Raw genomic sequence first — 27,052 nt, forward strand, 5'->3', positions numbered from 1 at the left:
ATTTAATTGCTTCCGTATAATCATCCGATTTCTTAGAAAACATTTCAGTTCCTTTGGACGATCCATAAACCCCTGTTTATTTGCTTTACATATTTCAGTTTTTAACTCGCAGACCCCCTAAACATCCGATCGACGATTTTAAATCGAATTATCTGCAGATAATTCTGCAAACTATTTTGACCCTAAAAATATCGGTTTGGGTTTTCCATTATGTAAGTTTAATTTCCTTAAATGTCTGCAGAAAAGATTATGAAATAAAGATTGCCAAATAGTTAATGTAGAGTGAATACGGACAATGTTTAATTAATATATCCGTTAAACAACTATTTAGTGTAGGATATAAAAAATCAACATGATAAGTAGTGTTTGGATAAAAAATACCTGATGATAATACTAACAACGGTTGGAAGCATTTACTCTTCTTTCAGAGCGAGAAAATTCATAATTATTGACATGTGGGAAAAGTTACGGATCGATTACTTTTACACAAGAAAGTTTTCGTATCCTGCTAGTTTGACGGTATTAGATATAAATGGAAGGTATTATTTTATAAAAATTTGAAAAATTCTCCATGGTTCTCATAAAAAAATGAACTAAATAATTCTCATGATTATCATTAACTGAAATATTTTGTTGGCTGTAAATATATCAGAAACTGTAGTATACACAGTTTTTGTAATTTACCGGTATGATATTGGTATACGGTATATCGGTATGATATCTGTATACGATTTTTAAAATTAAATGGTATTCGTTACAAAAATCCGGGAGGGGGTACAGATTCTACTGACTGCCGATAAATGGTAACGAACGTCAACCGGTTATCATGATCTGATATTTTTTCCGGATTCACATCAATAATACTCGTATATTCGTTTTCTCTAATTAAAAAAAATGTAATTTTTTTTTCTAATGGAACTTTGTTATAGGCGACCTTAAGAATAATCACGAATTAAGAATTAAAAGAAAAGACGGGGGTTGGTGGTAGAGGGCGACCGGTGTTGGAAGTCGGAAGAACGAGTGGGATAAAAGTCTTTATTCTTTTTTTATTTAAAAATTTTTATTTTGATAAACGATCGAAATTTTATTGAAGGACATCAGCGGGCATATGAGAAGTTTAAACGTTTTAAAAAAGTTTATAGACTTTCTATATTCGTTTAAATTTCTCTATCGCTGTCACATTCTCAATAAAATTCACCGATGAGTATCGTTCGTGTCCACCACTATTACAGTAATTGTTACTTTACGGTTTATATATCACTCCAGTTAGTTATAAAGTGTGTATTTAGAAAAATATATTATAAGTATGTCGCTAAGAATAACAATTTTTTTGGTCTTTATAGGAAACCTCTCTTTATGGTTTCAAGTAAAAGCGCTTTAACGTAAAAATTAGAGTTAAGTTACTTAAAAAAAAATTAATTAGATCGAAAAATAATTTATTAAACAGCTCTCGCAGAGAGATAAATATTACCTTACACTTACCTTTCGAATAGGTGCAAATTACAAATCGGACGGGAAATTGTCAAAACTTACCGAGTTTATCATTTTATATTTTATAATTTTTCTCCTTTGAATTTTTAGCCGGTGCAAAGGAGAATTTGAAGAATTAGCTCCAATCATAATTTCATCATCTAAATGTTAAAGATACCCCTCCTCGGCGATGGAATGCAAGTTTCGGATTTTTCCCGGAGTAATGAGAAGTATATTTCCTAAATTTAAATCATAAAAAGTATTTGCTCCCGTTGCTTTCTTCATCGTAAATAAAAATAAGATCTTATCTATAAGAGATAAGATCTTATCTTATCTCCGTTTAAAACATCCAACCCTACTAAACGGCATTTGTATGTGTGTCTGTGTGTGCATCCCCCTTAGCTTAGCACTGGAATGTACCGATCACTAGCGGAAAATCCCGATTCGTTAGTACCTGTCTCTTGGTGGTCAGATATTCATATACTCATCTATTTTCAGTTGAATTCTTGGATCTATACATTGTTTCCAACCTCTTACCAAATCATCGACGTATAAATTAAAAAGGGTTGGCGACATAATATTACATCCTCGTCTAAATTCCCTATTAATTATAATCTTGGAAGAAATTTCCTACCAGTGTCAACATAGACAGTAATATTTTTATATAAATTTCTAATGACTCTGACTAGATGAGAAGGGAAACCTTTCTTCTCCTGTATTTTCCAAAGGAGACTCCTCTTCACCCTGCCAAATGCTTTCTCTAGATCGAGGAAAACTGTGTGTCTCACAATTAAATTCCGCTCTCTTTTCAATAGCCTGTTTAAGCGTAGACACAGCATCAATGTATGACCGTCTTTCCCAAAACCCGTGCTGCTCTTCAACAAAAAGCATCACTAATTTTAGTCACTCTGCTATTAATTATCCTGGAATATACCTTATAACCACTATTAAATCAACATATCCGCCGGTAGTTAGAGCAGATATTCTTGTTACCTTTCTTAAACAACGACTTCACCGCCGTTTCTTTCCAACAAGTTTGTACTCGTGCTCTCTTCCAACATTCATCGATAAAAGTTAAACAAATTTTTCACGAAGACAGGTCCGCTATATTTAAACAAGGAATTTGTATTACTCGAAAAGTATATCTCCACCTTACGCGTTAAGAACTTTATATTTTTCAATCGTTCACTCAAAGTTTCAGTACGGGACTTGCTGGTGGGAAGAAATAAAACTCAACCTTTGTCTTAAGGTGAGCAAGAAGGAATCTCTAACGTGGCCTGCGTTAAATCAGAAATGGTTTGAGCCCGCGACCTACCTATCGGGACCAGATGTTAATGGTAAAAGACTACAGAAAAGATGAAATTAAATTCAATTCGATATTTATCTTTCAGGATCCGCTACGTAGGAATACTATTGCAAGAGGGAGATCGACAGGGGAAGAACATAAAGTAACGTCTGCAAACCTATTTAAAATAAGTGACATCCTGTTTTAACCTATTTTTAAATAAGTGATATCCCTTGCAAAAGAAGCTAGGGGAGCACGTCTTTGTTTTAAATGTGGTGACAAAAGTGTTTGAGAGAGTTGTTTCACGACCACCTCTACGATTCTTTGGATAAATATATTGATCAAAAGCAGCATGGTTTTGTGGCCAAAAGTTTTACCGCTACAGACCTAAATGAAATATTATCTTTCATCGCGTTGGAAGTTGAAGATCAAAGACAAGTTGGTGCCACCTACTTCGATCTTAGGAAGGCTTCCTACATGGTTCATCATGGCATCCTGTTACATAAGCTAGTAGAAGGTCATGGTGTTAGGGGTTCTATGCAAAGACAGATCCAATCATACTTATCTAATAGAATATTTCAAGTGAAAGTGTACGGTGAAATCTATTCTTTATAATATTTGCGTTTCTTAGGGTTCAATGTTAGGTCTATACTTACCTATTATTTTTATAAATGATATCGGACAAGAAATGAAATCAAAGATTACCAAATTCGCTGACTACGTTAAACGATATGGAAGTGTAAATTCGTATAGTAAAAAAAATATTTGTGATTAAGGCGTTCCTTTCGATCCAAGCTTTTTTACGCAATGCGTAGACCACGTAGTAACTAGACCGCTAAGGAATCTTGGGCGCTTTTACGGGTAAATCGGTATTTCCAGCAAAATAATACCATTCGCCACCTCACCAGACCACTGGTAAGCTAACGTTGGAATAATGTTCAGTGATTTGGAATTACGATGAGAGGTTACCAATTTGAAAATAGAAGCTGTCCAAAGGAAATTTCTTTGGAATTTACGGTAACCGATGCTGTGAACGCACAAAGTTTCATATGTTGAGGATTATGGTCAATCGGACATTGGGCCTTTGGTATCAAGGAGATAGTGCAATATGCTACATTCATTTACAAGGCAATGCATAGTCATATTGACATCGAAATCTTTGGTTTACGCACCAGGATTCCGTACGTTAGTAATGGAAGGCTTACGTTATTTAAATATTCAAGTCGAAATACTTTAGGAAATAAACAGCCACACATATTGAAAGTATTAATGTAGTTAATGACAACCGAGTAGATGATTTTAATGAAAATTTAAACTCATCTCAAAGAAAAAATTAAAACATTTTTTTTTGAATAGCTGTTTAACTGTATTTTTACGTGTTTTTTTTTTTAACTTGATGAATCTGCTTACGGGGATTGAATAATGTTATAATTAGATAAGGACTAAACTATTAGTTAAAAATTTAATAACATTTAATTTTACAAATTTCATACTCGATTAATATTTAAAATTAGGTTAGAAAATACTTTATTTTTAAATTAGTTTGGACTCGGTACATTTTCCATGTTCTGTTTCTATTTTGTTATTTACACTTTTATGTACGGCTTTAGTTTTAGTTATACTGCTAATTAGTTTCCAAACAATTTCCCCGAAAGGTTAGTGAAGCTCATTAAGGTTACTCTCACACTGTTGTGCTCCACTTATCAGACTTAGCTAGGTCTTCCTGATTTCACTTATAAGTTAGGTCTTTTCATCGAGGATAGAGTTGGCAAGAAAAGGATGAGAAGATCATCCAAAAAATAAGTGAACTTATTATTATTCATCATCCGTCATATCTATTAAATCGTTGACGCTTATTTTTCACCGTATAATTTTAGATATAGTTTTCTCCGTATGTCACTCTAGTTAAAGCGAACTCCGGAGAACGCAATCGTCTTCCCTTCTCTACCATCGAATCGCATTGCATAAATTCTCTGGAGCATCGCTGCGAGCACGAACTCAGTACGCACTTGAATTTAAAAAAAAAAATTGAACGAAATAATTACATTTTTATTAAATGTCCAACATTTTGGAAATCAACGTGTCGATCTCTTCTAATAATGCTCGGATCTTTATTTAAATCATTCACCGATATCGTCTACTTATAAAGAAGGCTATTAAATCAGAGATTGAGAATTTCAGTTCGAGTAAGAATTATATACTTCAATTTTGATTATAAAATTTATATAATAAATGTTAATTCGAACGTCTAAAGGCTGTGACCGATGCCAGGAATAACGATCAAACTGAAAATAGTAATTTTTAAATGTTATTAAGACGTCTAAGAAACGAGTTCAGAGAGGTGAAAAAGACCGAACGTAGCCTTCCGTTACTTAATGAATGCCACTACGTTAAACAAGATGTAAATTAACTAACAAAACTATTTAAAAAGTGGAAGTTTGCACAAATTTTCAATGAACAACAAACAAAAATTTAAATCGTAACACTGACGGCTTTACTCGACAGACTTTCAGTTTCTATGTAACAGTTTATATATAAACTGAAGAATTTATGGAAAAACAATAAAAATGTCTAACCTGTTCACATAAGCTTAAAACCGCGCGCAAACATTTGCATTGCTTTTTATACGTTCACTTAGCCATACCTAACTGTAAATCTTTATCTTTTCTATATATATATTTTTATTTTTTATATATATATTAATAAACATTATGTCTATTTTAAGTACTCACCAAATTTTATCAAAATTACGACTGAAAAGTGTCGCAGCATTGGAGTGAGTGATCTGAGTGGACCGAGGAATATATCTCACCGTCGGTCTGTGTACAAACCAATACTGTCGAATCGGCAAAGGCCCCACATCACCGCTGCGCCTTTGCTGCTCTCACTGCGCTGGCGCCTCATCGGCTCAAGCCTTCCAGTTACCGCTGTGCCAAACGCTTTCCCTTTCTCTTTCTACCTCTATACCTCACTTTCCCGCACTCTCTCGTTCTCTCTCTCTCTCTGTTTCTATCTATCTATTTTTCATAACGCACACAAATATCCACGTACTTCTCAAGTCATGTTCCGTATAGTGGTTAGCAGTGGTTGATGTAAAGTTTTGTCTGGTGTGTGTGTTTGTGTGTGTGTGTGTGTGTGTGTGTGTGTGCGCGCGGGCGTGCTTATAACTGAATGCATATAGTCCCTTACTCTCTTTTCCCGCCAGTAAGTTTACCCTTTTCGCTTTCCCTATGGTTTCGTTTCCCGGTTTTACAAACACAAAATACACAAATCCTTTCCCTGTTACAAACACATAGATCACTTACGCGACACGATCGTGTTACGAACATATCCGAGTGAAGTAATACATCGATATTATTCAAAGGTACCCGCCATAAATCTAAAAATTAAGAAAATAGTAAGGTAGTTCATTTGTTCTTTCTTGAACGACGTGATTAAAATAAAGGAAACGTATAAAATAAAAAATCTAATTCGTAGATAAAGTCTACATGAGAGATTTTTAAACATTTTGATTCGTTCTGTGATTCCTTTCAGTTCCTCAGTCGATTTTTACAGCTATATTGCTCCTTCCTGTGTTCTTTTCCGCCCAATTTAATTTAATTAGTGTGAACATGAGATACAAAACTTTCTTACCTATAATTGCTATCGTGGAGACCGAAAAGACACAAATATGCGTTCAAAAACATTGACGTGTTTCTGTTTCTCATATCGCATGTATCGTAAAAGCCGCACTTCTTTCATGTGCAAAGCGAGTAAATAGCGAGAATAGATCTGTTAGATTTGTAGTCCCATACGTATAATTCAGAAGCGAAGATTCCCGCCGATAGAGACTGCTCCAGGTATTTCCCGACCACCCTTACCGTATTTAGCCGAACGATTAACTGTTAAATACTGAAATTCCATACCTTCGATTCCGGATTCCATTGTTTACCCGCCAAAAATCAGATACACAGACTTCTTTACAGTAAAATGCGCTCTTTAGAAGCGTACGAAGAAGTATCGATCTGACAAAGAATGCAAGAAATCCTAGTCGGTCTCTTCGTACACACCGCCGAAACCCAGTACGGTGTGCGAGTTCAGCCGAATTGTATTTGTGCTTCGAGAACCACAATCGGTTAATCAGGATGATCTTACCGAACCTATCAGATTTAACAAGATTCCTTAACACATTAGAAAACAGATCTTAAGTTAATAATTTTTCCGATAATACAGACCAACTTCTCAAAATGTAACTTTAACAAGAAATAAATATCCAGAAAACGACTCGTTTTCTAAATTATGGAAACAGGCTTCGTAAAGATCTTTTCAGATCTACAATGGGGTTCAGTGACTATGAAAAATATATTAAAATTTATACTGACAGTTCGAAAGTCGAACACGGTGTTGGATGCTCCATGTATGTAAATGGAGATGCCCATTCTTGGAAACTGCCAAATATGGCAAGTGTTTATACGGCAGAACATTTTGCTATACAGCAAGCTCTTCGCTACTCTGAACATTTCTGTGAAAAGAGAGTGCTTATATGTTCCGATTAGTTAAGTGCACTTACTGCAATTCGGAAAAAGAATATTGAGGACTTCCTTATCGCCAACATCTTATCCATCTTGTACGTTTTAAATGGACAAGGACAGCGATGTATATTTGTATAGACTCCAGGGCATGCTAGTATTGCAGGAAATGAAGCGCAGACGAAGCTGCCATAAAGGCAACAGTCTGTGATAACTTGAATAGAATTCTTGTACGAGTAGCAGATGTTAAAAATTTTCTAATGCAATAAGAAACAGGTGGAGTAATAATTGGAGAAGATTAAACACCAAACTATACGCAGTTAAAACTTCTCTATATAAATGGAAGAGCGACGTGAAGCTGCCTCGCTGAGAAAAGGTGGCGGTGACCAGACTTAGAATCGGTCACACGGGAATAACAAATCCATATTTGTTAACCGGTGAAGAAAGACCAATGTGGGTGTTTGTAATAAAACACACAGTTAAACATCTAATGGAAGAGTGTACCATACATGAAGACCTCAGAGAGAGGTTCGGATTAATAATTCGGATCAATAAATAATATTGCTGCTGATTTGGAAAGTGGAAAAGAAGAAAATATAGTTGCTTATCTACACGCCAGTGGACTACTAACGTCATTAAGGAAACTCAAGCTGTGTAAAGAATTTCTAAGTGAAGTAGTTTCATTCTATGTATAAAAAAACGGGACTCTTGAAGCGTGGCACGTATAGGACCCAGAGGTAGCTCTCTTGCCTAGGGAGCCCGGGTTCGCCTGTATACAAGAGTTGGGGAATTGCAAGATGGGGACCCTCGAGGGTAGACTGAGGGTGTGGGGCAAAGGGTATGGGCAAGGCATGCCTGGAGCCAGATAGGTCAGGACCGGGAAGGGCAGGCTTCCCGCCGAGGGGTTCTTTGGCCGTCATGAACAGGTGGTCGAATTGCTCTTATGACACAGGGGACCACGATGGGTTTCGTCCTATGGGACTATTTATAGAGGGGTGTCAACTGCCACGGTATCATAGTGCGACTGATGTGATGCTTAACGGCGGTTCCGGTTACCCCGGGGGTGCTTAAATAAAATAAGGTAGACAAAAAAAAAGGCAAATATTGGTATTGTGATGCCGATCTTTTTCATTTATATTTTTGTGTTTAATTTTTTTTTTTAATTTTAATATCGAGGCCTTTACACCCTATAAGTGTTTTCAGTATTTGTGTTTAAATGCTTTGTGTATTTTGGTGTTTTTAAATAAAATATAAGGTCCCTTTACACCCTTACATATGACGAACCTGATAGTGATCTAAACCTTTTTTAAATAATGTAACGAGGGCTAAAGACCTTAGAAGTCGATGCCCGCATATATATATAAAAAAATAATAATAATAATGAAAAGAAAATTGCTATTTAACTTCATTGATTTTATTTTTTACTATTAATTTTTATATTTTATCTGAAAAGGTATAGTAAGTACAACCTTATGAATTGTACAAGACTTATATATTTAAACTTCAGCGTTTAGAATTACGTACATCGTGTATTACATTTTAGTTTTCAATATTCTGCTATTTATTTTATACTTGTCCCTTCTATTATTATATTTTATTTTAAGTTATTCTGTAGTTATAGGTTCTTTGAGATTAAAAAAAATAATTTTTTGTATTTACGATTTTCTTTTATATATATATGTGTGTGTGTGTGTATGTAATTTTTTTTAAATTAAATTCCTTAAACGGTTACTTAATTTCTTTATATTTCTTGGTAAAAGTCTTCAGAAAATTACGAAGGGAAGAATGCATTATTTTTTTTTTTACTTTTTTTCATTTTTGACGTTTTATTTTTAAATATTCGGGATTTTCTTTATTTTAATGTGTTTTGTTAGTGTTTTTGTAGCTTCAATTTTTTTCATTTCGATTAAAAGCACTTTAATTTTTCTCTCGAACATTAAGAACAATTTTTAATTATAGATTTTTTTTATTTTTAGATATGTTATAAAATGGAATACTGCAACGGAATGGTTTCCGACCGGCTGACGACATATGATTTCAGCCTGAGAAAAAGGAGGTTAGGTTAAAAATAGGAAGCGATTTCGCTCCGACCTCGCCGGTGGTCTATAGTAGGAGCTTTTAAGCTGTGAATGCTTCGAGCGGGGTTGCTTAAGGACAGACGACCTTGCTCGGAAAATTAAGCCGAACGCTCACCTGCTTTGTGATAGGTGATAGGATTCTTTCAAACTGCAGCTGTAGTGTCTGGCAGTGCAGTCGGTGTATTTTTTCATTGGTAAACTGCTATGGAGCAATCCGGGGGAGATTGCCTCGAGGGCTTGGTTGGTTTAGCCAAGGACTTGGTTACCAGTGACCCTTTCCTGCCGAGAAGGTCACTGAGCTGGTCTCCGCCGAGGCCACGGTCCTCTAAGTAAGTCACGGAGGTCTCCACGAGGGGGGAGACCTTCTCGTGCACCGGCGCATTGCACGAAAACTCCTACCAATACCTCTGCGTCGAACTGTGCGAAAAACACTTCGGTCGGAACCGTGCAACGAGTGAAAGGCAATGGAGGGCGAGCCAAGGCTAACAAGCAGCTCCCTGCGAAGTCGAGGGTGCCGGAGCACAGCGGTAAGGTGGTCCAGCTGTCCCGGAGGATTCCGGGGCAAAGTCTCCTTTGCAGAGGTCTAGCTCGGGATCTGAAGAGATCGGGCGGATCGAGGGTATGCGGTCCGCTTGGGCCAAAATCTCCTCCAAGAAGGAATCACGCATTTCGGTCGAGTTTCGATCGAAACTCGACCGAGTGTGCCTTGATGGTTTCTGAGCTTGCATTGAAATGCGAGGGCCTCCAGAGCGCTAACCGAACCCTAGATTCAGTCATTGATCGACTAAAGGTGGACCAGGGGTTGAAGGAGTTAGGGACTTCAAACCGGTAACGGGGCGAGTCCTTAGTGAGATCCACACCTCTTTAAAACGGGTGGAGGAGAAGGTGATAAAGCCCGTCTCCTTCGCTGCAGTAATAGCTGCACCTGGGCCTAAGCTGGTTAGTCCCCTGCCGCCAGTTCAGGCGTCAGCTAACAAAATTAAGCGAGCCACCGTCAAGGTGGTCCCAGTAACGCCTAGTTCGAGGGCTTCGCTGCGACGACGGAGCTGACCCTGAAGAAATTCCTGGACTCGCCGAGAGAAAGGTTCCGGGTCACGAAAACAAGGGACCATGGAGTGGTCCTGGAGGTCGTAAGTGAGCACTAGAGGAAGCGGCTGCTAGAGGCCGACGTTCTGCAAAAGAATGGGATGAAAGCTCAGTTGCTGGCCGAGCGAAGGCCTCAAATATTGATGTATGATTTACCAAGGGCAGAGGAGCCCGAAATCCTCAAGGCGATACAAAGCCAAAATCCAGCATTGGATATGGCTGCCGAGGACATCCTCAAGGGGACCAGGATGGTCCGGTAGTTGAGGTGGAAAGAAGCCTCAAAGAGCCACTGGGTGATTGAGACCTTGCCTAAGATTCAGCAGGTTTTGGTGGCCGGTGGCCGGTGGCCGGCTGTTCCTTGGATGGACCTCTTTCAGGGTCGTTGACCTTACAGAAGTACCTCGGTGCTTCAGATGTCAAGGATTTGGTCCCACCTCTCTCCGCTGTAGAACACAGTCGGAGACGTATGGTCATAGCGCCCTTGCAGGGCACAGTGCAGTTAATTGCCTTAGTAAGACCGCGCCTGCAAAGTGCGCTTCTTGTGCCTTGGTGAAAGTCTTTGATGCTGGACACCGGTTCGGGGGCAAGCAATGCAGGTCGCACGACATAGCCCGGGCAAAGATCGTGCCTAATACGGCGTATGGCGACGCCTGAATTGGGGGAAGCTTTCGAGGACGGTCGTCACCATATTGAACGCTTGCGCCTGGGGCAGTTAAAACTGCACCATTCCCGGGCGGCCACCAATGAAGTCATGAGGATCCTTCAGGAGTACAACCTCGAGGTCCTCTTGGTTCAAAATCCGTACAAGGTCGGGGATAGGGTGATCGGCTTCCACGGGGTTGATGTTATTCATCCTCGTGGGGGACGGCCGCTCTCTTCGATCGTGGTCAGCTCGGTCTCGTTGGGTGTCTTCTGGATGCCTCAGTTTTCTGACGAGCGATTTACCGTTGTGCGAGTCACTAGGGGTACGCTCGATTTTGTACTGGTGTCGGGATACTTCCAACATGGATGGAGTATCGATGACTTGTTGGCGAAGTTGGAGCGGATTCTGGACGGTCTCCCGGGCATCAGAGTGCTGGTTATTCTGGACGCTAACGCCAAGTGTTCCGCCTGAGGTTCACCACTCACTGACCTCAGAGGCGTTGGTCTCGCACAGTTCGTTGAAGCCAGGAACCTCTACTTGCTTAACGAAGCAGAACAACCGCCGACTTTCTCTTCCGAACTACGGGAAAGTTATATCGACGTCACCTAGTTAACGGGCGATCTGCTTAGGAGTGCAAGCAGTTGGACTGTCTGGCCCGAGGCCAGTGTTAGCGATCACAGACTTGTAACCTATGAGATCGCTTACGGTGACGGTCCAAGTGCTCCAGATTCGGGTCGCTATAACCTAAGGGGCCTGGATCAGCACAGGCTGCGGCGCGAGTGTTCGGCTGCCTTACAGGGGTGGAATGGCGCATGGAGCACAAGAAGGAGGTGGAATTGTCTTCTGTGGCTACTACCCAGGCGTTCCTGGATACTCAGTTTCCAGAGGGTGAAGCAGTTGTCGGCGTTAGGGCGGGTGAAACACCATTCCCTGATGAACGGGCTGTGGATCCCGTAGATATAGACCAAGTGGTTTCTCGAATGGCACTGAGAAAGGCACCGGATATTGACCAACTTGACCCGGATATTTTCTATCATCTGCTGCCTGTCATAAGAGAGCCGCTTGGCAGACTGTTCTCGGGGTGCCTAAGCTGGGTTTGCTATCCGACTTGTTGGACGGTTGCGTTGGTGAGGGTGCTCTTAAAATAAAAAAGGATCCGAGTGAGGTGAGTAGTTATTGACCTGTCAGCCTCTTGCCGGTAATCGGCAAGTTGCTTGAAAGGCTGGTTGAGGAACGGCTCTGGGAATGCATCGGTATGACCTCACTTCTAAATCGAGGCCAGTATGGCTTCATGAAAGGGGTTGGCACCGAGGATTGCATCTTAAATGCTCTTGCCGAGTGGAAAGCGCCGACTGTAAACATGTTTTGACAATTTTTATTGACATAGAGGCAGCATTTCCTTTCTTGTGTTGGAGTTCTGTCCTATAGAGGACAGAACTCCAACTCATAGGAGTTGGAACGCCGCAATGTTCCCGTAGCCCTGCAGGCCGTAGTACGTGACTACTTGTTGATCGCACGGCTCTGTTTAAGGATGCGCACCTATTTGTGGAAAAGTCGGTCACCAGGGGAAGCCCGCAGGGCTCCGTTCTCGGTCCCTTGCTGTGGAACCTGTTATTCGACGTATTTTTGGGACTGACATTTCCTGAAGGGATCACGGCCCAGGCTTTCGCCGATGATTGTATCATCTTAGTTCGTGGTAACTCACGACCGCAGCTATAAGACCGGGCGCATGCTGCCTTGTCAATCTCAGAGAGCTGGATGGACATTCAAAATTTAAAGATTTCTGTACCCAAGACGAAGTTTATGCTTCTCAAGGATGCAGACAAATTATCATACATTCGTAACCCCAGTATTAAGTATAAAGGCTGTGTGATCAGCCGAGTTAGGATTCATAAGTACCTAGGGGTTTTGTTTGATGAGAAGTTGCTGTTTTGTAACCACATTAGGCAAGTAGAGGCGGACACCGTCTCTGTGATGCACAAGCTTTGGAGGATTGCTCGGAAGGATTACGGGCTATCGGGCCGTCATTTGTACATGGTGTACTAAGGTGACTTCGAAAGTATGGCCTATTATGTTGCGTCCTTTTGGGCGCATAGGTTGATCAGAAATAGAGCACTTAGTCAAAATTTAAGGAATGCCCAGCGCAGAGCATTAATAGTATGCACTGGTCTTTTTAAAACAACCTCCTACGGGGCTACCACCGTTTTGGGAAAGGCTCTCCCATTCGATTTAGTGGTGAAATTTCAGGGGGCTATGTGAAAGTTGCGAAGAGGCAGGGAGACCGATGTATTTGGGATGCGGTTTCGAGGCGGTCCTGTACCGGAGCGGAACGGTGATCACAATGCACCGGTTCTAAATTTCGTTCAGTTGCCCATCACCCGCCTAAGAAGGAGTCGTTACAGCGTCGCGATGGATGCATGGCAGAAAGAATGGCACACCACGACTAAGGGAAGGTCCTTGTATAGATTTATACAGGTCTTGGGTGGATGGTATGCCTCTCCTTTGTCTTTAAGAGCAACAGATGCCCAGATGCTCTCCAACCACGTGAACATGAACCAATATTTGTTTCAGTTCCGCCTGACAGCTGATGAGCTGTGCGTCTGTGAGGAGGTCCAGTCGAACAAACATATGATGTTGTCTGCCCAGCTCTTGGGGGGGGCCAGATCTTAGGTCACCCTGGAACTTAGAGGTCAAGGGGAAAATTGGTCAATCATAAGCTGTGAGTCAATGTGGTGTGAGCCACATTGTTGGACCGTGTGTGTGTTCCTTGATTCTACTACTTTGTTCTCAACCGGCATCAGTAGTTTATTTAAGGGAAAGATTCCTACCTCACTGCTGTGGAAAGCTACCCGAGAGTTACAGCTGGCCATCAGCCAATTAAAGCTCCAAGCGCTTTAATATTGGTGGGCAGGTACTTGCTGGCATTCAGCGACCTAGGCGTGACAGCAAATTGCTGTCTTTACGTGATAAATTTAATTTATTAAATGTCATATATATTTTGGTAGTTGACGAGGTGTTCTTTTTATTCCTCAATCTTGTAGCTGTTTTAAGATGCCGTATCTCCAAGCCATATCAAAAGCTTTCTCTAAATCAAAAAAGACGGCAAAACAATGCTTTTTATTTATAAAGCTATTCAATATGAAGTTTTCAACATTAATCATCCGGTCTGTGGTGAAGTGAAATTTACATTACGCTTGATGGGGTGAAATCCATTCTTCTTTTTCAAGGATCCACATGAGTAGAAAGTTTATCATGCATTCTAAAATTTTTCCTAGTAAGCGAGATAGGTTGATAGCTCCGCGCATCCAAGAGATTTTTCCCTTCCTTTAAAATTGGAGCTATAATCGATTTTTTTCCATGATCGTGGATATATAACAGAAATACAAATTTGGTTAAAGGGTTCTAGTATTTTCTTCCTTGCAATGACATCTATCATTCTGATCATTTCATATCGGATGTTATCTGGACCAGTGACAGTGTTCGCTGTTTTACTCAGAGCAAGATTGATTTCTTTTTCTGTGAATTCTTCATTATAATGTAAATTAGTCTCATTATCAAACAAAATATCAATTTCAATTACAGCTTTCTGTTTTTTAAAATCATCATCATAATTTTTGGTTGCACTGACAGCTTCATAGTGACTCGCAAATTTTTCGCCTACGTCCGAAGGCGAATCAAGGAGCTTTTCTCCATCTTTAATACAAGTAACCTGGTGGTAGGTTGATCCACCGGATAACGCTTTGACTTTGCTCCATACCTCTATTAAAGTTGTCTGTTCTGTTATCGAGCAGATGTATTTTTGCCAGGCAGTTCTTTTTATAGTTAAAATAACACTTTTGGCGCTAGCCCTGCATTTTTTTAATTTTATAAAATTTTCTTGCGTCAGGCTTTTTTCTTAAAAATGTTGAAAGCCCTTTTCTTCTTCTTAATAGCTTCATGTACAGCATTTGACCACCAAGGAACAGGTGGACCTTGCAACATCCCTGAAGTTTGAGGGATGTACCATGATGCTGCAGCAGCGATGACATTTGTTACATATTCAACATCGCTATTGTTGTCTCCAGTTATAGTTTAAAAATGGACATCTCTAGAGAAGCTAATCCAGTTAGCTTTGCCAAAACCCATCTCTTATGTATGTGATACAATTTCATGGGTGTATTTAATGACACCACGATTGCAAAGCGATCACCTTCCATGTAAATCTTCATTTACTTTCCAACCTAATTTATGTGCTATAACAGTGCTAGCAAAAGCTAAATCAATGCAGGATGAAGAATCATCTCTGCCATTAAAGAAGGTTTCTGTACCAGTATTTAATAATGCAAAATTTGAAGTTGACAGAAAGCCTTCAATTAATCCTCCCGCAGGGTTCAAGCAATTGGATCCCTAAAGAGGATTATGAGCATTGAAATCCCCCACCAAAATGACAGGAGGAGGTAATTGTTCACTAGGTTGTGTAAATCCTCTTTTCTTCAATTTAACTTGGGCAGATATACATTGCATAATGTCATGTTGACTGGGCGGTATATGCATATAGCTACCACTTGTAAATCAGTTTATAGATAAACTTCTTCGAAGGCAAAACGAGTTGCTGAGATGGTGGCAACTCCTCCTCTTGATCTTTGGTTAAATGCTTCATAAAACCTAACTATGTTGCACCCTTTCAGTCTCAATGTATCAGTATTCCTTAAAATTGTCTCTTGTACGCAACCACATAAAGGATTTAGCTCTCTCATTCATTTAGCAGCTGTAACTCACTCAATTCGACAGACACCCATTGATGTTCCGTTGCAAGATTGACCCACTTACACAGACATTTTGCAAATAAAGTTTTATCGCTTAGGTTTACCCTTAGGCCAAATTTTTTTTTTTCTCCATTATTCGCACAGCCTCCACCTCTGAAGATAGGGTGTCCAAAGCCTCCTAGGAGACATTGTCTTCTACCATCTGCTCATCCTCCTCTGATGCCACCGATGGTGGTGGGGAGGATATTTTGCGGCAGGCATCCAATGATACCGACCCAGATAGAGCGGGGAGTATTACATCTAAGTCCATGCTTGATGGACTCCCCAAAGTTAATATTGGGACGGCTATGATGCTCGCCCTCTCTTTTGGAGGCCTCTGTCCCTTTGGAGGCTGCACAACCACTTTTACTTGTACCTCTCTTCTCTCAGTCACTTTCTCATTATCTTTCTGATTTCCCTGATTTGGGACTTTTTCTATCTGAACTTTAATTTGTCTCAGATTAGATTGAGGAATTTAAAATTTTTCCTGATTTTCTTTCGACATACTACTGGCCATAGGTTCTTGCTTTGGTTGAGTAGTCTTTCCTTTAACTACGTCCTGAACTTTTGGTTCCGGTGTAGAACTACTTTCTTTAATTGGTCGCATTCTAAGTTTCCCGTTGAGAATCCTTTCGACCACATTCCCTAGCGCTGGTGCTACCTCAGCTGTGACGTCTTTTAGCTTGATTGAAGTTGAAGGAATAGCTACAACCTGAGCATATGACGTTCATTTAGACATTCTGCTATGAACTATCTTCTTTGCCTCAAAGTAGCTGACTTTTTGTATGGTCTTTACCTCCTGGATGTTTACTTCTTCTTTGTACATTGGGAAATTCTGCGATCTTGCCAAGTGATGCTCACACAGAAGAGTGGAACAATTGCATGGTTCATCTGGATGCAGTGGGGATCCACAAGAGCAAATCTGTTGCATTGTACAGAGTACTGCCGTGTGTCCAAACCGTTGACATCCGAAACACCTCAGTGGAATCGGAATGAACAGATGTACTTCAAGTCTGTGGAAACCAGTCTTTATCTTTGCCGGACGCTTTGGTTTGTTGAAGGTGAGGACATGCGATGTGGAGGGTACAACTTTTCCATAGCATTTAGTATTCAATCGCCTACACGCTACAACACCCTGTTTGAAAAGTTCTACTATTTCCTCTTCAGTGCAATTTAATAAGTCTCTTCACATGACTATTCCCTTAGAGGTATTCAAAGTGCCATGAGATGAAACCTCAACATCCATTACGCCGATCTTCTTAGGATGGTTAATCTTCTTCCTATATTTAAAATTAATCTTAATATATATTAATATATTTAAAATTAAAGATAATCTTCTTCCTATATTATGGATTTCCTGTATAACTGTAATTTTTTTCAAATGAGAAATACTATAAATTTGGCAATAGTGCATCAAAGGAAAATGTTAGCAACATAGGATTTATATTGTCCCTACAGAAAGAAATTGCTTATCTCCATAAAATATCACTCAGTAGGTCAAATTGGAATGAACTACAAATATATATATATATTTTTTTTTTGTTAATGACTGTTGAATGTTCTTCTTTACTATTGTATTTTAACAACCATGCAGTATTATTCATTCTTTGAACTATAGTATTAAGCTAATTTTTCATTGTGTTCATGCATTACTAAAAAAAATTAACTCCTGAAACATTTTTTCTACAGCCACCAGATAGTCAGCAGAGTTCTTTGTCAAGTTAAAACCCCCATAATAGGTACCTAGAATACACTGACTCTTCAGTCCTGGCATTCTCAGCATGTAGAGCCTAACAGAGGGTCAGACATGTATCTACATTATTAGTAATGGTTGTTCTTCAGCATCATTAGATATTAATAAATTATGGTATAATAACCCTTCCATAAAAGTGATGGTAGAGCAGTAATCAAATATTGATAACCACCATGTGTTACACTTAAAAAATGTAAAATTCTGAAGAATATTTATTTATAGCAAAAGCTAGTTTAGATTCAAGTAAAGATCTTTTAGTTTTAAGCTTAAATTAGAATAGGCTGTAAAAGACTTAAAATAGTTTTTTTACATATTTAAAAAAAATATCTTATTTAAATGAGTTTTATGGTGTTTATTATTATTTTTTTAAATTTCATTTTTTTTATCTTGTATTCCACAACAGTAAAATTTTGAGTCATTATTGCCTATGAAATAGTAATCTAATAAGGAAGATTTTTCACAAACCCCTTTTTTAAATTCACAAAAAAATTTGTAATAGTTTATTATTTTTAGTTTATTTATTTTTAGAGTTTATCTATTAATAAGTATTTTTACTCGATAATTTGTAATTATGATACATTTTTATATTATCACCAATTATAAAGAACTAGATAAAATTAAGATTTTTTTATTATTTCCATTTTCTTGACACATGTGGTGAAAACCTTTGACATGCTATTCAGATCATTTTTCTGACCGCGCAAAATCATATTTATTTTGACACTAAATTAAAATGTTCCTGCTTTAATAAGTATAAATCTTTTTTATTTTTGAAGTAAGATAGCCTACTAAAATAGTGTAATTTTGTAATTTACCGGGGTTTTAATTACATTCATTTCTAAACCGTTTGGTGGCGGTAGAGACAGTATCAGCTGGTATACCATGTGGTACTCCAGCTTGACAATTGCGTTGGTTGCAGGTTATATTATAATTTCTGATGGATAACTTCTTGCATTTGTATTTCTTAAGGTAGTACAAGCCGAGTTGAAGTTTTACGGTTTTAATATCTCATTCTAAAAAATGTTAGTGTTCCGACGTTTGATATCATCCAAAAATAATTCTTTAAAATCGAAAAATGTGAGTAACTATTTTTATCGTAATTAGTGCTTTTTATACAGTTCAGATTTCGTCGTTTGTGTGTGTATTCTCTATGGCCTTGTTTTTCTCTAAGCTTTTGTTTAATTAACGCTTTTTAGACGCCACAGTTTAGCTTAAAACGTTTATTCATGTGATTTCGTTGTATCATTTCTCTTATGTATTGTTAGATTTGTACTACCGGCGTGAAGTTTAGGTCTTGTAACAAATCTGCAAGTAATAAGTACTATAAATTTTTCAATTATATCGATACTATAACATAATTTCTTTGATGTTTAAACGGATTGTTTGAAGCATGTTGTGTTATACACTTAATAAACTTTATGTTGCAAAACTTGAATGAGCTTGATTTATTCCAAATAAATTGGTAGGAAGATTTTTAAATAGGTTTGTAATTTATTAAAAATGGAAAGGAAGATAGTTCCTTTCTTGTTGTTCAAAGTATTGTTTCGAGTTTCACAAAAAATTCTCTTATCCAGTTTGATAGAAGTGGGTATTATTTTTTAAATAATTTTGTATTATTTTTAGAAAAGATTGCACATTCATAGATATAAAGACATGGAGAAGTTAACATCTTTAATATATTAAATATCAGTCTACATGATATACATAGGGTTGCTTTACATTTTACAGCCGATTTTAGCATGAAAACACACTGAATTTTTGAGTGAATCCTAATCGATGATGTTATATTTCAAATTGAATATCATTAGCATAATATATATTTAAACAAAGTAAAGTGATTTGATTGTAAGCAAAATCAGTTTTATCATCACAAGAAAATTTATCATCTAATAAAACATCTAGAAATTTTGCTTTGTTGTCAATAAAATTACTGTCATTTTGATTAATGAGAATTTTATCCATCGGTTAACAATGTCATGCCTATTTCAGAAGCACAATCCAATGGTTTTGGCCCATTAAGACAGTTAAACTCCATCCAATGAATAATTTTTTAAACTGTTAATGTAGAGTTTTTTAACTCCTTTTAAATAATTATCTTTAAATGTAGATACAGTTGTGTCATCTGCTAAGAGGGTAATATTGAATGGTTCAAGATTTTTGAGGCAGAAAATTTTAGATTGTTACAAACAATATAGGAGGTTGATACTCGAATGATTCATGTTTTCTGATGTTAAAATTCCATCAATAACTGAACTGATATTAACGGATTAAAAAGTGTATATTCTAGTATAATTTAATTTTTTTTTAACAGGAATTTATTATGTTAAGGAATTATTTTTTAGTTTTATTTATAAAATTTACTTTTAAAAAAATTTCCAGTGGGCTGAATAATAAGAATAATCTAATAATGTTTTAATTTATGATTTAATAATTTATATTTCAGTTCATGCCTGAAAAACCTTTGGATGTGAAGCGAAATATTGTTTAATTATTTTTTTTGTATTAGAATATTATTAAATGATTGTATGACCTAAAGAGTTTTAAAATAAATATTTATTGTATATATATATATATATATATATAATATATATATATATATATATATTTATTAATGCATATGTTCTGTGTTTTCTGTAATTACATAGAACAGAATGCTGAAAATCTGCAAGTTAAATTTGATGCCCAGCACAACTTTGTACTTTTATTAATTTTTTGTTTTACATTGAACTATCTGATTTTTTTTTTGCTTCACTTCTGGGGTATTATATTTTAATTCAATCACTATTTTTGATTATGATGATATTTGGTAAATAACTACCCACCTTGTAGTGGCCCAAAAATATTTTTTATATATAAAAAAATTTTTTTCCTTGACTAATAGACTATTTTCTAACTCGCCAACAAGAAAAAACAGCCATTTACGTCACTTCCATGAACTATAGCATTCTTATTTTACATCGTACAGAGGGTGAAAAAGGGCTTTTTGGAAAGAGTAAAGGTGGAACTTCATAGTAGTGTACTCAAAATTCATTTTGTTATATAATCAAATTTTATAATGTTTACTGAAGTTACATTTACAAATTGTTTTTTTTTTTTTTTCAAAGTTTGGGTCAAAAATAAATAATGAAGGGTTTAGGGTAACAGGCCTGCTTTTTACATTGTAACTCTACGGTACTAGTAGTACTTATAAAAAAAAAATTTGACTGTTAAAGTGTTTATTAAAAAAATTGGCCGCCAAATAGTACGATTTTGAAAATGTCTCATTTTTAGGGCCCAAAAACCACATGTGGGACAGGTGGTAAAAATCTGAAATGTTTACAACAGTAAGTACTTATTATGTATCTTAAAGCCATATAAAATTTATTTTGTTACTCAAAGGGGTTGATGAGTGTTGAAGCCAACAAAACTGCTAAAAACACCATTCTTTCTAACTGTAAACAACTATCCAAAAATACTGATGTTATGTATTTTTTTCAGATTATAAAAATTACAGCTAAACTCATTAGAATGAATAAATTGATAATTAATAAGTAATTGCCCTGAGGTAGATAATCCCCACATCCAGAACATAACTTCTAGGTTCCACGTCTAGGGTGGAAACAGTTGTATACAAGTGCTATTCATAATGCTGGCTAATGGGGCTTCAAGTGTTTCCCTTGGAGATGGAATTATCTTTGGCCTGATTTCCAGGCCACACTATAAGGACTGGATTTTTCATTTACTTGCAGGTATGAAAATTTAACTGATTAAGGAAATAGATCCACACCATCTTTAGAGCTGGCAGTGTGGTGGCTAGGGTCGAAGTGATTGCAGGTGTAACGGACATCCTTCTGCTGTCCACATGCCCCCACCCCTCCCGCAATGGCAAGAATGCAGCTAAGGTGCCCATGTATATATGTGCATGGGAGCTCTGAAAACTTCAGTGTGTAGGACCTGGAGTCAGTGCAGAGATTGAGCATCTGCTCTCTGCCAGGACATATGCTAGTTCTATCAGAGTACCGGACTGGACCTCCAGTGTTGGTAGCTCTGGAGTGGGGGTATACCCCGGCGGCTAGCCTTGCTACAGGGAATAACGTATCATGCAGACTGGACAAACTAACGTGACTGAGGGTTCACGTAAACACCCTCGTTTGGAACCAACCATTTCGCCTGAGGCGAAAAGGAGAAACAATACTGATGCTGAAAGGATGGAGAAAGAGTTAAAGAACATACAGAGAGCTCTATTTAAGAATAACTGTGGTAAACCAAAATATCTGGTTGTTAGTAGAGGAGATGGCAATTTTTCAAGGATAAGTCCATTCCTTATTGCTTGAGAGGTAAACAATTGTGATAGAGGCCCAGTAAAGAAGATCGATAAAACATACAACAGACTTCATATAGAGATGGTTAATGACGTCCAGTCACAGAAGTTCCTTGGGCTGAAAAAGAGTTTGGTGGATGAGTTTATCCACACGGCACCCTCAGTACCTCAAAGGGTGTTGTAGTTTGTCAGGATCTTCTCAATTGTATGGAGCAAGAGATTGTAGAGGAGTTGACACCTCAGGGCATTATTTAAATGTCGAAGATTGAACATGAGAAGGAATGGCGAAGTTCTTCCATCTGCATCTCATGTTCTTGCTTTTAATAAACCAAGCCTGCCAGAGAAAGTGTGGACAGGAGTATACTGTCTGGATGTGCAAGCTTTTGTGCTGCAACCAATGAGATGTTTCAGGTGATAACGGTTTGGCCACACTGCTCTTCGGTGCGAAAAGCCACAAATATGCTTGTGTGGTGAGGAAATTCATGAAGAAGAACCACACAAAGATCCTCTACTTGTGTAAACTGCCAAGAACAGCATTCCTGTAGGTCAAGAAACTGTCCTGCTTACAAAGATGAGGTAGCTGTGCAGGAAGTCAAAACCATCACAGAAGGTCAGCTACTTCGAAGCAAAGAACATTGTACATGCACACAAGCCTAGAGCAACAACAATTTATGCTCGGGCTGTGGCTGTAGTTTCTGCTTCGACTGCTGTTGATGTAGACCAGCTTCTCGAGTATGAAATAAAGCAATTCTGACCAGAAGAAGAAGACACCTACCAAACCAGAGGTTCCAGTGAGAGTGCGTAATGTTTTGGATGATAGTGCAAGGAGAGTGACGCTTCGCAGTCTACTATGCTTCGAAGCCTCCTACAACCCAAGGTGGCCTCTAAACTACAAAGGCCACCAAAACCACCCAGGGGGGACTGTTTCTTCCCTGTCTGGGGCAGTGACTGGTGCGATTCCTGTTGCTGGGGTCACTGAAGTTCCCGCCTTTCAATTGTCTGAACCAGGCACCAATCCATGACCGTCGTCATCCGCGGCTTCAATGATCTCCAATTTGGAGGCCGGGAGCGTATAGCTCCCGGCCTCCAAATTGTATAAGCTGTATAAGTTGATGACATTTTTAACATACACTAAGCTGTTTGTAACATGGAAAGGAGGAGGAAAAAAGGATGGCCAAAAGGCAAACCGAGAATGTAAAAAATTAACCAGTCGATAATTCAGTGGAACATTAATGGATGTTTGTCAAATATACATGAGCTCCAACGCTTGGTACATGATATAGCCCCAATTTGTATATACCTGTTAGAAACACATTTCTGCCGAAATGACAATTTCCAATTAAGAAGATACGATACATTTTGGCGTGATCAATCACCAAATATAAGAGTTAGAGTTGGAGTAGCCATATTAACATCGACTAGAGCTACTGCCGAAGCTGTTGATCTAAATACAAATCTACAAGCGGTCACAATCAGAATGAAGCGCCACGTCAGATCATTGTCTGCAATACTTGCCAAATTTTGATTGGAAGGATGATATAGCATGATTAATTTTTCAGCTTCCTCCACCCATATAACTGGTGGGTGACTTCAATGCACATAATTCTCTTTGGTGGTTGGATCAATTAGATCGCTGCGGAAGAAAATTGGAAAAGTTCCTGCTGAATTCTGATTTCATGCTCTTAAATGATAGTTCAGGAACTTTTTGCAGTGCCAGAGATGGATTGAGGTCCTGTATAGATCTAGCTCTTGTAAGTGGATCGATAGCATCGAGGTACACCTTCTATGATTTAGAGAATCTACATGGAAGCGATTATTTTCCGGTGCAAATTGTAACTGACGTTACAACGAAAATATATTCCATCTCTAAAAGATGGATGTTTGATAAGGCAGATTGGACGAGCTTCACAGCTAGGACGATACTTCCTTATATTCCCAGAACATCCGAGAAACTCAAGAAGCGACTCGTTTTGTAGTAGAACAATTAAATAAGTGAAGCTATTAAATGAAAGAAAACAGCATATAATGCTTTTAAGATACGTCCAACATTAAAAAATCTAATTGCCTTTAAAAAATACAGGGCGTATGCAAAAAGACTTATGATAGATTCTAAAGAACCATCCTGGCAGCAATACGTGTCATCCATTCACAGAAACAACTGCATCAGACGTTTCGAAGAAAGTAAAGGCGATTTGCAGGCATGCAACTTTTGCTCCCATAACTTGCCTTCAATATGAAGATGACATTAAAGATACTCCAAACAAAATTGCAGAAATGCTAGCCAATCATTTTGAAGAAGCCAGAAAGACGGCTAACTACAGTGAATATTTTAGAATACATAAAACAGAACTTGAGGGTCTACTAAATTTCACTACTGAAATAAATTATTCATATAATGTACCTTTTAAAATAGAAGAACTTATTAAAGCGTTAAAGAAAGCCGGCAACATAGCTGCTGGTATGGATGAAATTCATTAAAACGTGATCAGGCAGCTGAATACCACTGCAAAATGTAGATTGTTAGAACTACATAATCAGATATGGCCAGATGGAATGTACCTGCAGCTGTGGAAAAAGTACATATTGTTCAAGTGCTAAAGAAAGATAAAAATTTGACAGATCCTAATAGTTACCGTCCTATTTCTTTGACCTGCGCTATGAGAAAAATATTTGGAAAAATTATAAATAATCGACTCATTTAGATTTTAGAAAAATAAACTCTGGTATCCTCACATCAAGCGGGTTTGAGGCAATACCACTCTACTGATTAAATTATCAACTTATCATATATAACAGCTTTATCACAAGAAAACATTGTGTCAAAGTCTTCTTTCATCTGCAGAAGGCATTCGAAATGACCTGGCAACATGGATTAATGCTTCATCTACGTGAATGGGGCATTCATGGCAATCTGTCAGTTTTACTCAGCAACTATATGAATGACTGTACTTTCCAAGTACACGTCAACAACAAATATTCAACAGATAAAAGATTGGAGAATGGCATACCAGAAGGCTCACTGTTGAGCAGTACCTTGTTCACAATTGCCATTAATAAACTGATATTAGTAATTCCAGCAGAAATCAGCAAAAGTGTCGATCTGGCAATTGTATATGCCAGCAACACCATACCTATGGTGAAGTACAAATTTCAACAAGCGATTAACACCCTTAATGAAGTTGCGAGGATTAATGGATTCAAATTTTCACCAGAAAAAACATGTTGTGTACACTTCTGTAGGAAGAGAATTCCTCACCAAAGTCCTGTTTTGACCGATGACAATCCAATAGAATATAAGAGTAATGTGCGATTTTTAGGTGTGCTACTGGATAAATCCCTTACATTGGGATTAGTCCCCTATACAGGACTTGAGTGATAGATGCAAAAAGCCCTAAACATTATTAAATGTTTATCCAACATCAATTGGAACTCAGATAAAGAAATACTATTGAGGCTGTTTAAGGCATTGGTTCAATCAAAACTCAATTACAGATGTATTGTATATTCATTCACCAGGAAGTCACATTTAAGAAAGTTAGACAGAATACACAACAGCGGAATAAGTTATGCGACATTCCGTACAAGTCCAGCGACTAGTCTAATGTCAGAAGCTGGAATAATGCAATTATAGTGCAACATTATAGAAGATAGAGACTATTGCTAAGATATGCAAGAAATATATGGACCCTTCCTATAAATAACAAAAGTTCTAACAATCATTCTTTAGCTGCATTATATGAACATCATGCTACCTATTCCAGATCAGCCAGAATAAGGTATCATGAATTGACAAGAAAATATGAAATTGCTTTAGCATACACATTAGCAATTTCTACGAGAGAAATACCGCCATGGCTTTTACCAGAGGCTTTTTTCCAAAAATTGTCTAATATAATAAGAAACAGGTGGAGTATTGATTGGAGAAGATTAAATACAAAACTAAACGCAATTAAAACTTCATATAAATGGAAGACTAGCGTAAGGCTGACTCGCTGAGAAAAAGTGGCTGTGATCAGATTTAGAATCGGTCACACGCAAATAACAAATTCAGATTTGTTAACCGGCGAAGAAAGATCAATGTGTGGTGTTTGTAATAAAGCACTTACAGTCAAGTATCTAATGGAAAAGTGTACCATATATGATGACCCCAGAAAGAGATTCGGACTAAGAAATAATATTGTTGCTGATTTTGAAAATGGAGAAGAAGAAAAAATAGTTGCTTATCTACACACCAGTGGACTACAAAAAAGTCTGTAAGTAAATTCAAGCTGTGTTACAGAATCTCTAAGGGAGTAGCTTCTATGTATACAATGAGAATGTTGAAGTGCTTTACGTATAGTGATGGGAGGTAGCCCTCTTACCTAGGACGCCTGGGCTCACCTGCATTCAAGAGTGGGGGAATCTGGGCATATCCACAATGATGGCATGGGGGACCCTTGAGGGTGGACTAAGAGCATGGGGCCAAGGGTATGCGCAAGGCATACCTGGAGCCAAGTAGGTCAGGACCGGGAAGGGCAGCCTTCCCAGTGTGGTGTCTTTGGCCGTCCTGAACAGGTGTTCAAATTGCTCTTATGACGCAGGGGAGGACCCCGATGGGTTACATCTTACGGGATTATTTATGGGGGGGGGGGGAGTCAACTGCCGCAGTATCCTAGGCCAACTGATGTGCTACTTAATGGCGGTTCTGGTTGCCCCTTGGGTGCTTAAATAAAATAAGGGAGACAGAATAAAGGAGATATTGCTATTGTGGAGCCGTTCTTTTCCATTTATATTTTTGTGTTTTATTTATCTGTAATTTTAAAATTGGGTCCGTTTACACCCTGTAAGTGTTTTTCAGTGTTTGTGCTTAAATGTTCTGTAAATTTTGGTGTTTTTAAATAAAATGTAAGGGCCGTTTACACCCTTACGTATGACAATCCTGATGATGATCTAAACCTCTTTTAAAGAATATGATAGGGCTAATGACCTTAGAAGTCGATGCCTGTATAACAAACAAAAAAAAAAAAGTATGTAGTCAATTACAAAATGATAAACAATTTAAATACATTTTTTCAATTCATTTTATCTTATTTTATTCCGGCTAATGGAAGTTATGAATAAATCTTGCACTTTTTGATTTGGCCTAACATAACTTAGTGCTCCTGC

The 27,052-nt window shown here is 37.9% G+C and overlaps 2 protein-coding genes across 6 annotated transcripts in view; one reads left to right on the forward strand and one right to left on the reverse strand.

The window, feature by feature from the left end:
- The window catches only part of LOC142323063 (cell adhesion molecule Dscam2-like), a 300,598-nt gene extending 295,019 nt beyond the window's left edge, over positions 1–5,579 (reverse strand). Inside the window, exon 1 of the mRNA XM_075362191.1 lies at positions 5,488–5,579. Coding sequence (XP_075218306.1) covers positions 5,488–5,527 — 40 coding nt within the window. The 5' untranslated portion in view covers positions 5,528–5,579. The remainder of the gene's footprint in view (positions 1–5,487) is intronic.
- The window catches only part of LOC142323062 (serine hydroxymethyltransferase, mitochondrial-like), a 288,888-nt gene that overhangs the window by 165,175 nt on the left and 96,661 nt on the right, over positions 1–27,052 (forward strand). The window contains exon 1 of one of the 5 annotated variants that reach the window (XM_075362188.1): positions 18,497–18,684. The exons of 3 other annotated variants lie outside the window; for them this stretch is intronic. In XM_075362188.1, coding sequence (XP_075218303.1) covers positions 18,628–18,684 — 57 coding nt within the window. In that variant the 5' untranslated portion in view covers positions 18,497–18,627. Of the gene's footprint in view, positions 1–18,496; positions 18,685–27,052 lie in introns of those variants that run through there. One more of the 5 variants, XM_075362190.1, reaches the window with a different exon arrangement.

This window comes from Lycorma delicatula, chromosome 4 (genome assembly GCF_047948215.1).
Source record: "Lycorma delicatula isolate Av1 chromosome 4, ASM4794821v1, whole genome shotgun sequence".
NCBI lineage: Eukaryota > Metazoa > Arthropoda > Insecta > Hemiptera > Fulgoridae > Lycorma > Lycorma delicatula.